This window comes from Haliotis asinina, chromosome 8 (genome assembly GCF_037392515.1).
Source record: "Haliotis asinina isolate JCU_RB_2024 chromosome 8, JCU_Hal_asi_v2, whole genome shotgun sequence".
NCBI lineage: Eukaryota > Metazoa > Mollusca > Gastropoda > Lepetellida > Haliotidae > Haliotis > Haliotis asinina.
The window spans coordinates 64,848,000-64,860,571 of record NC_090287.1 but is presented as its reverse complement, the minus strand read 5'-3'; the positions used below and the strand labels follow the sequence as shown (position 1 = coordinate 64,860,571).

The 12,572-nt window shown below is 37.7% G+C and overlaps 2 protein-coding genes across 2 annotated transcripts; both read left to right on the top strand.

Annotated features, from left to right (window-relative positions):
- The first annotated feature begins 4 nt into the window (after positions 1-4).
- Positions 5-454, top strand: LOC137295353 (ribonuclease P protein subunit p20-like). The gene has a single exon (XM_067826667.1). It carries the CDS (start codon positions 5-7, stop codon positions 452-454), a length of 450 nt encoding a protein of 149 aa, XP_067682768.1.
- Positions 455-8,021: 7,567 nt separating this feature from the next.
- LOC137294054 (protein dpy-30 homolog) lies at positions 8,022-11,296 on the top strand. Its single transcript, XM_067824982.1, has 4 exons — positions 8,022-8,106; positions 9,701-9,786; positions 10,674-10,819; positions 11,064-11,296. Exons 1-4 carry the CDS (start codon positions 8,097-8,099, stop codon positions 11,125-11,127), a joined length of 306 nt encoding a protein of 101 aa, XP_067681083.1. The 5' UTR covers positions 8,022-8,096; the 3' UTR covers positions 11,128-11,296.
- The last annotated feature ends 1,276 nt before the right edge of the window (positions 11,297-12,572 follow it).

The window sequence follows — 12,572 nt, the reverse complement described above, 5'->3', positions numbered from 1 at the left end:
AAAAATGCAGCAGGAGACCCAAGGAGGTGCCAAAACCAAACCAAAGGAAACGAAAGATTTCCTCGAAAGAGAGGAATTCACGTTGAGGAAACGACTACCACCAAAGCTTCCAAAACGTAAAGATGACGTTTACGTAACAAGAAAAACCGATTTCCAAGCTCAGATGAAGCGCTGTCAGAATATACTGGATTCTGGAAATGAAGTGTACATTCATGGACTTGGCGCTGCTGTGAACAGAGCCATCAATCTAGCCCTGCAACTGAAGGCAAATGGTCGCGGGACAATCGGCGTGTCATGCCGTACCTCAACTGTCGAACTTACGGACGACCTTGAACCAAACAACGATGAAACCGAGGCAGACACCAGTTTAAGGAATAACTCCGCAGTTCATATCAAAGTCTACAGACCACAATCACCAAACGAGGAAGGCCAAAGTAGCGTGTCCCGTCCATGACTCCACTATTTAGTCTATCGTGCCATGTTCCAAATGACCTTTGGTGGCATGCGAATTGTCTTGATGACCATGCTGCTCATTAATATGGGAGCCAAACTTGATTATGATTGTGCTTACCTTTATATGTTTAGGCACTTTGTAAATGCCACACTGGTAACACGAGTTGCGTGAACCTTGTATTTGGACGACGTGTCCCGCATGTCCTCCAGGAAGAAATTTCATGTGTTGGTAAATATGTTCCTTATCTTGAGGCTCGATTGTGCCTGATTTATGTCCATGGAAAGGAATGTCCGAGTGTATGTTTTATTAAATACATTTAGAAATGAATTATACAACAAGTAGCTTGTACTTATTTTGCCTCTGCCTGTTTTCACATTAAAGTCTCTAATGATCTGTAGTAATTTAATTGTTTCCAAGTACTGTCGAGTGTGGCAGATGTGAAGAGAAAATATGTGCTTTGGATGACCATATTCGTTGAATGTCATGTTTGAATTTTGGAAAATAAGCTTCATATTTTACACAAAAATCGCCTAGAATTTAATCATGCAAAATTATTGTAGCTTACGTTTTACAACAGCTGTGTTCTTTCTTTGCATATCATGGTGTCCTGGACGGGTAAAGATCCAGGTTAGAATTGGTCTTCAGTAGCCCGTGCTTTTCGTAAGAGGCAACTGACGGAATCAGGTTTCAGGCTCAGTGACTTGGTTGATGTTTCATCAAATCCCAATTATCTAAGATGGAGGCTCAAAATGTTGAGCACTGGATTGTCTGGCCCAGGCTGAGTGCGACGTAAAACTAAACTCTCACTGAGGTTTTCATAAGTATACAAGAAAAATATGATGATGCAACAATATTGTGTTAGTAGAGAGGATGTTTGCTTTGATTTAGGGAAACAGAAGGGAAAAGAACCCCATGTAAGTTTATCTTATTGAACAGGGACCTTGTTCTGAGTACAGTTTCGGCATATTTACTGAGGAGGTTGATTCAAGAAAAGTTGTATAGGTTCTATGGGTATGTTATGATGTGGAGTCATTTGGAGATGTACGGGTAGATTTTAGTTCAAATTGGTGGTGGTGGGTATGGGATGAACCCTACTTAAGACATGAATGTGGAGCCAGTTAAAACTTAGCATGACATCGGCTGTATTTCAGCCATACAGCAACGAAAGCAAAGTGTACGTTCATTAATTGCATGGACATTACAGTAGACAAATACAAAAGATGCAGTATTGAAAATAACATACAGTGAAAGGTATTTGAGTTTTTGTTGTTTAAGCTATTACAAACTTCTTTGACTGGCATATTTAGAGTCAGCTAGGTTTTCCACAGATTTTAGCAATGTTCCAGCATTATCAGACATGGAACGAGTCTTCCGCGTGCCATGAAAGAGCTTTAAGCTCTAGGCAAACCCACTGCACGGGCATATTTAGTAGTTGGTGAATAAGATAAGGACAAACTTTATGGATGAAGAACTTTTTTCAGATGATGCCACGTTTATACTTTATACAGATATGGATGTCCCTACAGGCATTATTGTAGTTGTACTAGGCGATGTAACATACATAATATAAATTTTTTCAAACCTCAACTGGACTGGGTTCTAGTAAACTTTCAAAATCCATCTGACCAAATATCAATTTCACACTTGACCACAATTAACAATTTGAGTTGATAGCAATTGCATTTTTATTTCATCATCAAAATACATATATCCAAACATTTCCCTAGTCTATCACTATTGTTGTGTGCCTTACAGACCCAGAAATGAATATATCCAAGAAAGCCCCCACAAGTCGAGTAAATGAGGCAAGTCTAGGGTTTTTTTTATGGAAATTATGTACAACAACAGTCTAAGTAAACTTAGTCTTAGTGATTTTCATTACACTCCACCACAGTTGTGGAGTGTAACGAAAAGTACTGAGGATAAGTTTACTTAGACTGGAACAACAATAAAGTTTTGGGTGGATATTTACCAGACCGATCGGGAATTCCGCTCGACCCATGCGTGAAGCAATGCTATTTTTCAGCCCCCGGTAATATGGATGGAATGTCATTGAATCCGCGTGTCTCCCTTTTAATTAGCTGTTAGTAGCTTGTCAGGTAACAGTTGATTACGCCAGGGAGACTCTATAGAGTTGTAGATTATCCTTGATTACGCACAACTGATTATGTTGACTACTTGAACCCGGCCCGTGACTGCAACTAATCAGAAACCAGGGAGTCTATATAGATGGGGAGAAGAAACTCCTCGAAGTATTTAAGACTGAGCCCGGTTTATTTTCAACAGCTGATTAAGTTCGCTGAGTGATGTAACAACTGAAATCCTACATGTAGAAGATAGTTTAACTATTTTGTCACTTCAGTTTAAGTAAAATAACTGGTATTAGTGTCCGTATTAGGACAGTTGATTTGTAGTAAAGTTTCAAGTCGGTATGTTATAGCTCACTGGCTCCCATTCTCTATTCACCGCGAAGATAGACTAAATTGTGCCGATAAAAACCTCTTTCACACATTCATTTAATTTTTAGTAGGAAAACACACCTTTAGTTGAAAGGTTTTGCAAGTAATCGTGACAGTTTTATGACTTTAAAAAATATTAGGGTGTAAATGAGGTGTGTGGAAAATATGACATTTCGCCGACCTGCCTTTGAATGCTACATGCCGTTGTTTGAGTTTTGCAAGTTATTTCTTCAAAAACATCTTTCACATACACCTGTAATTTATATGAGGGGAATATACTATCAGGTGAAATGTGTTTGCAAGTAATAGCGATAGTTTCATAATCTAAGAATGAATGTTACGGTGTATTTCAGGTGTGTGAAAAATGTGACATATCGCCGATCTGCTCTGATCCGCCATTGAAATACTACAAGCCGTTGTTTGAGTGTTTCTAGTTATTACTCCAAAAACATCTTTCACATGCACCCTTAATTCTTATTAGGGGAATATGCTATCAGGTGAAATGTGTTTGCAAGTAATAGTGATAGTTTCATAATCTGAAACAAAATGTTAGAGTGTATTTGAGGTGTGTGAAAATATGACATATTGCCGATCTGATCTGATTCGCCATTGATGCTGGAGGGTTATAGTTCCATAGCTTCTTTCTTTCTGGTTGATCTAATTATTTTACAAAACTGGAAAGGTGTTTTAGAACGCTTTGTGACAGTTTCACACTTTATTTTTGAGGGCAGTGTGACAGTGTCAGTTAACATTTTCCCACATGCAATAAGATATCCGAATTAATTATTAATGTAGAGCGGTGTCGGGTATTATCGAACAAGCGGCTATTACCGAACAAAATTCTATTTCCGTATTGTTCACTCAATTTACCGATCGCTAAAGTATTTTTCATGCGCATGCATAGAAATTTAAACATCCTCTACCGGAAAAACAACTGTCTGCTCCTTAAGTATACTTCAAAAGACGCTGAGATGAAAACTGACGAAAAGACAAGCGACTAGCATCACCTCCCAAACCGTGTGTGTATATCGCCGATGAGGTGGCTAAGCCAAAGAGTCTTGGTCAGTACTGGGATACCCCATTCTAAATATAGCAACATGTCTATTTAAGTGCATTACGCAATTCCAAACCATAATAAAAAGCTTTGTTAGCCATATATGGACTGTACCGTCCGATCAACACTAACCCATCATTGTGCAGACCTGTCGTCCTTTACCGAACAAGCTATTGACTTCAGCAATTCTCCCTCCTACTCTACTTTATGCCTATGGCCTTTTTTGTCGCTTATTTGTTGATACTAAAACAAACGGCATTAATTACTTCATCTGGTTTATAAAGTGTCAAGACAAACACGATAATTTTGCGTGTTTCCAGTCACTGGTAGGTGTTAGAATTTAACTCGTCCTGTATCTAAATCGTTAACTTGGGAAACGTCCCTGCTGATAAAACCACGATGATTGTTTGATAGAGGAATCGGTTTTACTGTACAAGCTATTGTGTTCTCCCAAGCCAAATCAGACATTAACTCCGAACATTAGTTCCTGGAACAACCTACTTTTACATCAGGAACATGTTTGTTGAGGCATGTCGATAAACGTTTGAGATATTCGACCGTGACCTTATAGGAACATCAAGGGCAGTTAATTTCATGACTTTGTTGAGAGTGGTTTCGCTTAGACTGTGAGTGACGGGCGCCTCGCACGTCATTTAATTACCTTCACCCTTGTCCCTGTTGAAATACGTGAATTGTGTCTCCCAGAAAATACGTCCACATATCACTAAGTGCATACACGTTGAAATACGTGAATTGTTTCTCCCAGAAAATACGTCCACATATCACTAAGTGCATACACGTTAATCATCTATTTATTTCGTTTAAATTATTTTTCTCTACTTATTTATTTTGTGGGTTTTTTTTGTATTTAGACGTGAAATAATGTCGCTGATGCTGTATGAATTACTGCCCATATGCTAAAAATGCCCAGTGCTAAAAGTTAATTCAACACTCTTTTTTAAGGACTTTCCGTTTGGGGTTTTCTTCTGCTGATGTTTCAAATTGTGACTGCTTGCTGCATTTTGAACAAAAATGAAGGAATATTTCAGCTGTGTTTGGGCCTACTGTTTATCAAATCATTTAACTGACATCGTTAAATTATACGTAAGTTGAATCAGATGTGCTTTTTTGTTAACATGCTACCTGTCTACCTAGCTTAACTGACCATATTGTATCAGCAGACTCGATATAGTCTGATTTATAGTTTGTAGTTCATTCAAATTGCTCTTTCACATACCTGTATGTTTCACGTTTTGACTATAGTGTAGTGATCAATGCCAATCATGACATCTTCAGTCAGGTGGTTAAGATCAATACTGAAAGGATTTTTGTATTGGTAATAACTGATGACCGCAAGTCCTCATAATCTCCAGCGTCGTGGCCTAACTTTGGTTGGGGTGGCTATATCCAGTGCCTTTCAAAGTTGTACATGGCACTGCCATATGAAGAATCGTTCATGACAACTTTATTCCACGCATTAAAGACATTTTATCTGGCATGTAGTTGCTCAGCACCTGACACCCGACATGTACCTTTTGTGCCATAAGTGTGTTTGCCTCATGCTCATATGCGTAAATTGCGCACACATACCGGCAAAAAATATGTCATATTATGCGTTCATGGCAGTATTTGAATGGTATATATGTAACATGTTTTATCTGCATGCTTACAGGAGAATATCATCATCATTAACTGGATGTTGAAATAACACAGCAAACAATAACATATCTGACCTTGATTACAACGACATGTATGCTCTAATAAATGTGTAATATATGGGTTATAGTAACACCATTACACTATACCGTTATAGGACGTGTACCTGACATATCAGTATATTGAGTGAAGACACTTTTGAATATTAAGACCGGGACAATCTACAACAATCTCTATATAGATTCCCCGATTAAGATAAGACAACACCACTATACACAGTTGGTCGTCTTTTATTCTTTCAAAGATTACAGTATAATTGCGTTTATTCGTAACAAACTCTTCCTGAAATTGCAAGCAAATATACATGAATTCCTTTTACTCAGTGTCGAGTGAAAATAAATTCGCGGAGGACTTAAGTGCACTTTTCAATTATTGGTGGGTTGGTTTGACGTTCAACACTATTCCAACTTTATACTGGTACGGACTAAATTAAAAAATATAAATAAAATATAAAATACATAATATGGACTTCAGAGTATGCAACATGAACAAAATGACTGCACTTGAGCATAAACACTTGTCACAGAGGTCGTCAGCCCGACGATAGCCCGGAATAGACCAACACGAGTGTTCGGAAAAGCCCGACGACTGTTCGGAATAGCCCGACGTCACAGTTCGGCAGAGCCGACAAGACTGCAAAAACTGACAGTTAGATCGCGTCAAATATTTGCCTGAAACAGGTTTACTAGGCGGGATCAACTCGTCTTCACACGTGAATATGATGCACATTCAGAAGTTCGATGTGTGTATAAATTATTGTTATGTGTGATGAAACAGGGTAGGAATTAGGCTGGATGTGGTGTTAGCTGTTCGGTAATACCCGACACCGCTCTAAACAAAAATGTCTCAAAGTAGATTTTTTAAAAAGACAGCTGATACTTTTGGGTTCCTAAACATGTTTTGGGAGGGAAGGCCGCGATGTATCATTTATTCTTTCATTCATTCACATATGTACTTCTTTCTTCTATTCTTTTTCTTTATTTCTTTCATACATTCACATAATCCTTGCTCGTAATTGTTACTATAATTCATTCATTCACTAATTCATTCATTGTAAAATTCCGACTGATACAATAAACTGGCTGAAGTTCTGTTAAACACAACTGAAGTTGCGGTGGAAACGAGCCAAGTCGCTGTGTGCGTTGGAGCATGACGAGGCACACGTTAATTAGTATAAATGGTAAAGAAAGCAAGCGAGTGACCTATCCCTGTTGTAGATTGGTCCTAGTCAAACACACTTTACAGCCATGATAGAGGTAAGTGATATCATGTTCATATCTGTCCAGCATTATATAGTAATGTATCATGACACTGAGTTGAGTCAATTGAGTCAAGTAAGTAAGTTGCTTACTTATTGTATTGTTATCATATCACTACCAAATGATTAACGGGTCTTGAAATAACACCTCTAAGTATCAAGGAGGAAAACATTGAGAGATTAATTAAACATTTCCAAGTTTTAAGAAAGAAAATATTGCAATGTTTTAATTAAACATCTACAAGTGGTAGATAAGAAAACATTGCTATAGTACCTTTTGGACATAGGTTTATCCACTAGACTCCATCAGCAGAGGTTTCCCCTTCTGTGAGCCAGTCTCGAGAAGGGTGAACTTCTCATCCACCTCAGTCTCAAAGTATCAATTGGGAAAGTACCTCAATAATAAACACCGTTTTGTTGTGTGATATAGCTTCTTTTGTCATTCTCACACTTTGATATCAAATAATACAAATGTCATGAGCTTTAAAAACCAATAAAACAATGTATGGCCATTTTGACTTTTGTGTGTGGCCATTTTGACTTTTGTGTGTGGCCATTTTGACTAGGGTCAGTGTGGCCATTTTGTCGTGTGGCCATTTTGACGTGTTCCCTTGTAGATTATCCCTGCTGAAACTAAGAGTAGTACATACGGGGTTTTTTTAATATCCGGGCATTACTATAAACGAAAAAGCCCAAAACAACGATCAATATTAGTGCTAAAATATGGAATTAATATTAATGTAAAAAAATGTTAAACAGTTTATATCATAGATAATTCACTATTTCTGTGAACAAGGCGGTACAAGATTTCTAATCGAGAAATAAATGTTATCGGCACAAATATTGTAGGACGGGAGGATGTCGCAAATTACCATTTTAGTCAGGAATTTGATTGACGTTTACTGCAAAGAAATAAGAACCTTTTACTTGTTCTTTTACTTCTTACGTGTCATGTGTTTATTGTCTGTACAAAAGAACATTATCAAAGATTCACGCGTTGCTATGTTGAAGCGCTATTACTCTAACATGCGCATGTCTAATCTCGCTCTTGAAGGAAAATCTAGTCTACGCAGGTGCCCGTTACGACATTGAAAAGGGAGGCGATCGATCGTGTTTACGACTTGCCGTACTCAGACATTGCTATTGGTGACAAGAATGGCGGACGGTAAGCATTATGACACTAGCTTTATGTTTTAGTAATGCTATTTACCTAACTGGTAGGTATTTTGTTGGGAAAAACTTGCGCATCTTGAATTATTTTGACGGGGGAAATGATAGGCAGTGATGTCGTGAAGAATCATCTTCTAAATATCTTGGACAAAAATCGATACCCGCTCCTTGAAGTTGACCCTGTTTTGAAGACTTTCGTCCCACTGGCCTCTGTTTGGATTGGTTCGGTATAGCTTCTATGCTGATAGTTGTGGAACAGACGGAACTTTATTATATCTTTCTAGAAAATTCATGGAAACTATTTTAGTGAAAAGAGAATGAAAATCAATAGGCAGGATTATGTTTCGTGAGGGTATTGATTATGACTAACTTGCTCAGTCAGCGCCAGGTTCAAATTCGGCCTGTTTGTTGACAGTAAACAGACGAGAGTTTTCATCCAACAAATTTACAAAACGCTGTGTTCCTGTGATTTATTTAAGACCGCCAGAAGTTTTCGATGCTATTTCATTCGTCTTTTTGTGTGAGATGAAAGCTGAATGACTATAATCATGATAACATTAAGTCTGTTTACATGATTTAAGTAATGGTCATTGGCAAAGAACAACCATATGATTCCTAGGTGCATGTGCGTATCGTTGTGTCATATACTGCACTTTTCAGTGACTTTTGTCCTCACATTCTGTGAATTAGAATGATTGTTTAGGGTTTTTTTTGTTTTCCTTTTTCTTTTAACTTACTAGGGGTCTGAGAAAACGGTTAATTATTTGTATTTACATACAGAATGAACTTCTCACTATTAAAACCTAGTTTCGATCTTGGGACCCTTTCCTCCCAGTCAAATGGTTTGCTGTATTAATAGCTATTATTATGCTTAGATTTATATGGCAATATTTAATTTCTAAGTCATACAAAAACTTTATCATGATACAAAATATATGAAACCTGCAGCTGTGTTTTTAGGTTAATATGTAATGTATTTTAATTTGTCAGCACCTGGAGTTGAAAGGTTTATGTCTGCTGTGGGCAAAGTCGGTTCCATCTGATTCGAAGTTTTTCACTTACATATTTCCCATGACACACCAAATGTCTTATAAATGTGTTGACATTTTCCTCAGGCGATAGATCATGCCAGATATAGTCTTACGCTTAAGGAAGTAATGTCTGCCTGTTTACCTAAACAGTGTTTCCTCGTGACACTGGGTATGCTTTAAGTGCCAGGAGTTTGTACACAATAAGCACAATAAATATTTGTTGCGTGTGCTGATTTGGGTCATGTTACATAGTGTGAAGTTTGAGAAAAACTTCATTTATTATTATTCTATAGTCATATTAATGTTTATGTGTAATTACCTTGAAGACATCTTTCTATAAAAATGCAGTCTTATTTGTATAAAACTTGGGTCAGTTTTAACCAAAAATAATCTGTAACTTGTTTGGTACATGTCTTTAAGGCCAGCTTTAGTTGTAGAGTCTATTAATAGAAACATTAATGTTTTTTCTCATGTTCATTTGTCAAAGTCCACCCAGCAATTGTCAACTTAACCACTGAAAAATTGTTCCTCTATGAAAATAAAACTTTGTGATTCCAGATCAAGTACGAAGTGTGTCAGCAGCTGGAGAGGCTGGGGGAGATCAGCCTGAGACAGTTGCTCCAGACATCCCGGACAACATTCAGGTAGGGAGAACCCGTAACAATGGTATCAAACAGTACCAGTCCAATATCCATGTTTAACATGTTTACACATCATAAACATGGGAAATATGATGCAATACACAACTAAGGACGAGTCTGTAACTTCTTCCATAACATGTTACATTCACTTTAAAGGCTTCAGGAAAATCTACAGACATGTAAAACCTTGATGTCATCATTATGAGTCACACAAAGTATGAGATCTAGATCACCATTTGTTCTTCCGTTTTTGGTAGAAGTTTCAATGTCTTTGTCCACTGGTGCCTTATTCTGAATCACAGATGGGACTCCACCCAAAAGAGAACTTGTATTTGTACTTAACCAAGGAAGTGTAATCTCATATATGACATATGCTAGAAAATCTTGTCTTGATTTAGTTAGGGCTGCAAAGAATACAGTGTGTGGTGAATATGATATGATTCACAAACATTGGGTAATGTATGTGAATAATATCCACTAATATAATATTGTAGTTTAGCGACTAAAGCACAATATGGAATCCTCATGTTGGCTGTTAATTTGTCATAGTAATAACTGGTGATCTGGCATGACTCTCAAATTTGGTAAAAGACTATTAGTTATAGTCCACTGTACCATGTGCAGCCTTTGCTAACTAACATGACTTGCACTACTGTGATGCAAGTACATATTCCATTCATGCATATCTTACTTTAATAGGGGCTCAAGTAAAACATGCTCACATAAAAAATTGTAAATATTCAGTTCTGGTGACCGATAATGAATTTGTATTCATGAAAGGCTACAGTTCTTTTCATCAAATATGTGAGTGTATTGTAACAGCCCTATATAGAGTAGAAACAGAATACAAGCTTCATCATTGTTGACTTGTAGATTTTCTTGGTTTTCAGAAAATAATTGCAAGTGAGAAAGAGGCAGCCGAAACCCCTGCAAAACGCCCAAAGGTGGATCTTCAGTCATTGCCCACACGAGCATACTTGGACCAAACAGTGGTACCCATCCTACTTCAAGGAATGTCAGTTCTGGCAAAAGAAAGGTAGGCATATAAAACCACTTATTTGATGAATATGAACCAATTTTGTAGGGGCACCTGTCTCCAAGTCTGTATGATCTGTAATTCATGATGTAGAGTAATGCCTCCTGCCCAAGGCTGTGCTAGAAATTTCAGTTCTCACATGTCCTTGATATGTGTTGTTTGTTTTTTAATCAGTTGTTAATTGAAAAATCAATAGGTTGATGCATCATTACAGTCCAAATGTCTAAGCATTGTCTCTTTCCAGACCACCAAATCCTATCGAGTTCCTGGCAGCTTACCTGTTGAAGAATAAGAGCCAATTTGAGTGACCGAGAAGACTGTTATATTCTTAGGATATTTATTGTTGGAGATTCCATCATTTGGCAAACCATCATCCTAAACATTTTAACATGAAGCATTACCTCTTTCCATTTGTATTTTTACATCCTTTGTTTCATAAGTGGAAATAAATCATTTTAATGAATTTGATAATAAAACCATCGATTCTGTCTTTTCTTTATGTAGTCCAGGAGTGCAAGTGTTGATCACACCAGAGATCCATGCTTATACATCATGGCATCAGTGGTGATATAATAACAGGAGTGTTTCCAAGACCTCTTGAATTTTGTTCTGGAATCTAAGGTGTTACTGCAGCAAGATGTTATCTGGTTACTAATCAGAGGTAATATTGGTGCAAATTATGAAGCAGATTTTGGTTCCATGCTCTCAGTTGACAGGAGCTGAGCTCAAAGCTGGTGAGTGCACATTTTGTTCATGAAATGTGTGAATGAGTACATGGTTTTCCAATACTATAAGAATACATCCCAGCTCTAACATTGACATACATGGTGATAGTTTCAACAAACCATTGCATGTCCATTGGGAATCTACTTTTTCCTTGGATTTTACAAGTTAGTATCTAAATGGCAGCCACATATGATGGCTGGGTGACAGTTCTATGGCTGTGCAAGGATGACAGCCTGGTCACGGGTGATGCTATTTGCTGTGCCCTGTACTTAGACATGGGCTTGATGTGACAGGCACAGACTAGTGAATATCTGTGAGGACTTTGTCACATACATGTCTTAAATGGTTCATGTGCCCATTTTGATGGTGTAGGAAATCCTCTCTTGATGTCCCTTGGTGTGTTTTGTTTGTTTCACCTATCTGCATGGGTGTCCCCTGCCACGAGGCTGCTGGACCCATAGCTCAAAGTGGTGGCCACCATTACTTACTAACTGGCCAGAGCATCTACTGTCCTGTTCACCATTGTGATTCCTCTCAAGAAGAGATCCATTACACCAATTTGTCTCCGGAGTGGTAATTCCCAGCACCTCAATAAGTCCAAAATCTGATTACTGTGACACCCACAATTCAAGTGAGTTCAATACTTTTTGGATATGAGCTTTTAGGAGTTATTTATTAAAATGGATGACACAGATTGGGTATGGGCATGTGTATAAACTCTTTGAGCAATGTACATAACAGGATAACAATGTATATTAGCAGACCAAGAATGGTTTATCTGGGTGTATTACTAGGAAGAAGTCAGGGGTTGTTGACCGACAGATGGAAGGGAACAATCAAGGGATGAAGAATACAACATAAAAAACTAAGCCGACATGTTCATATCCAGTATCTTAACTAAAACAGAGTTGATATTCAAAACAATGGTGCCTTGTGGTCATCTCTTCTACTGGCAAACTAGGAAAAGTTGGATTGACGCAGAGAATGTGTTTACAAGAAGTAGGCAGTGCATGACATTGAGCAAACT

What these genes read in the sequence shown, in the direction of transcription:
- LOC137295353 (XM_067826667.1), top strand. Translation starts at nt 5, where the DNA reads ATGCAGCAGGAGACCCAAGGAGGTGCCAAAACCAAACCAAAGGAAACG.
- LOC137294054 (XM_067824982.1), top strand. An exon ending in ACATCCCGGACAACATTCAG is followed by an intron (nt 9,787 to 10,673) that starts GTAGGGAGAACC and finishes CTTGGTTTTCAG; the next exon opens with AAAATAATTGCAAGTGAGAA. An exon ending in TCAGTTCTGGCAAAAGAAAG is followed by an intron (nt 10,820 to 11,063) that starts GTAGGCATATAA and finishes GTCTCTTTCCAG; the next exon opens with ACCACCAAATCCTATCGAGT.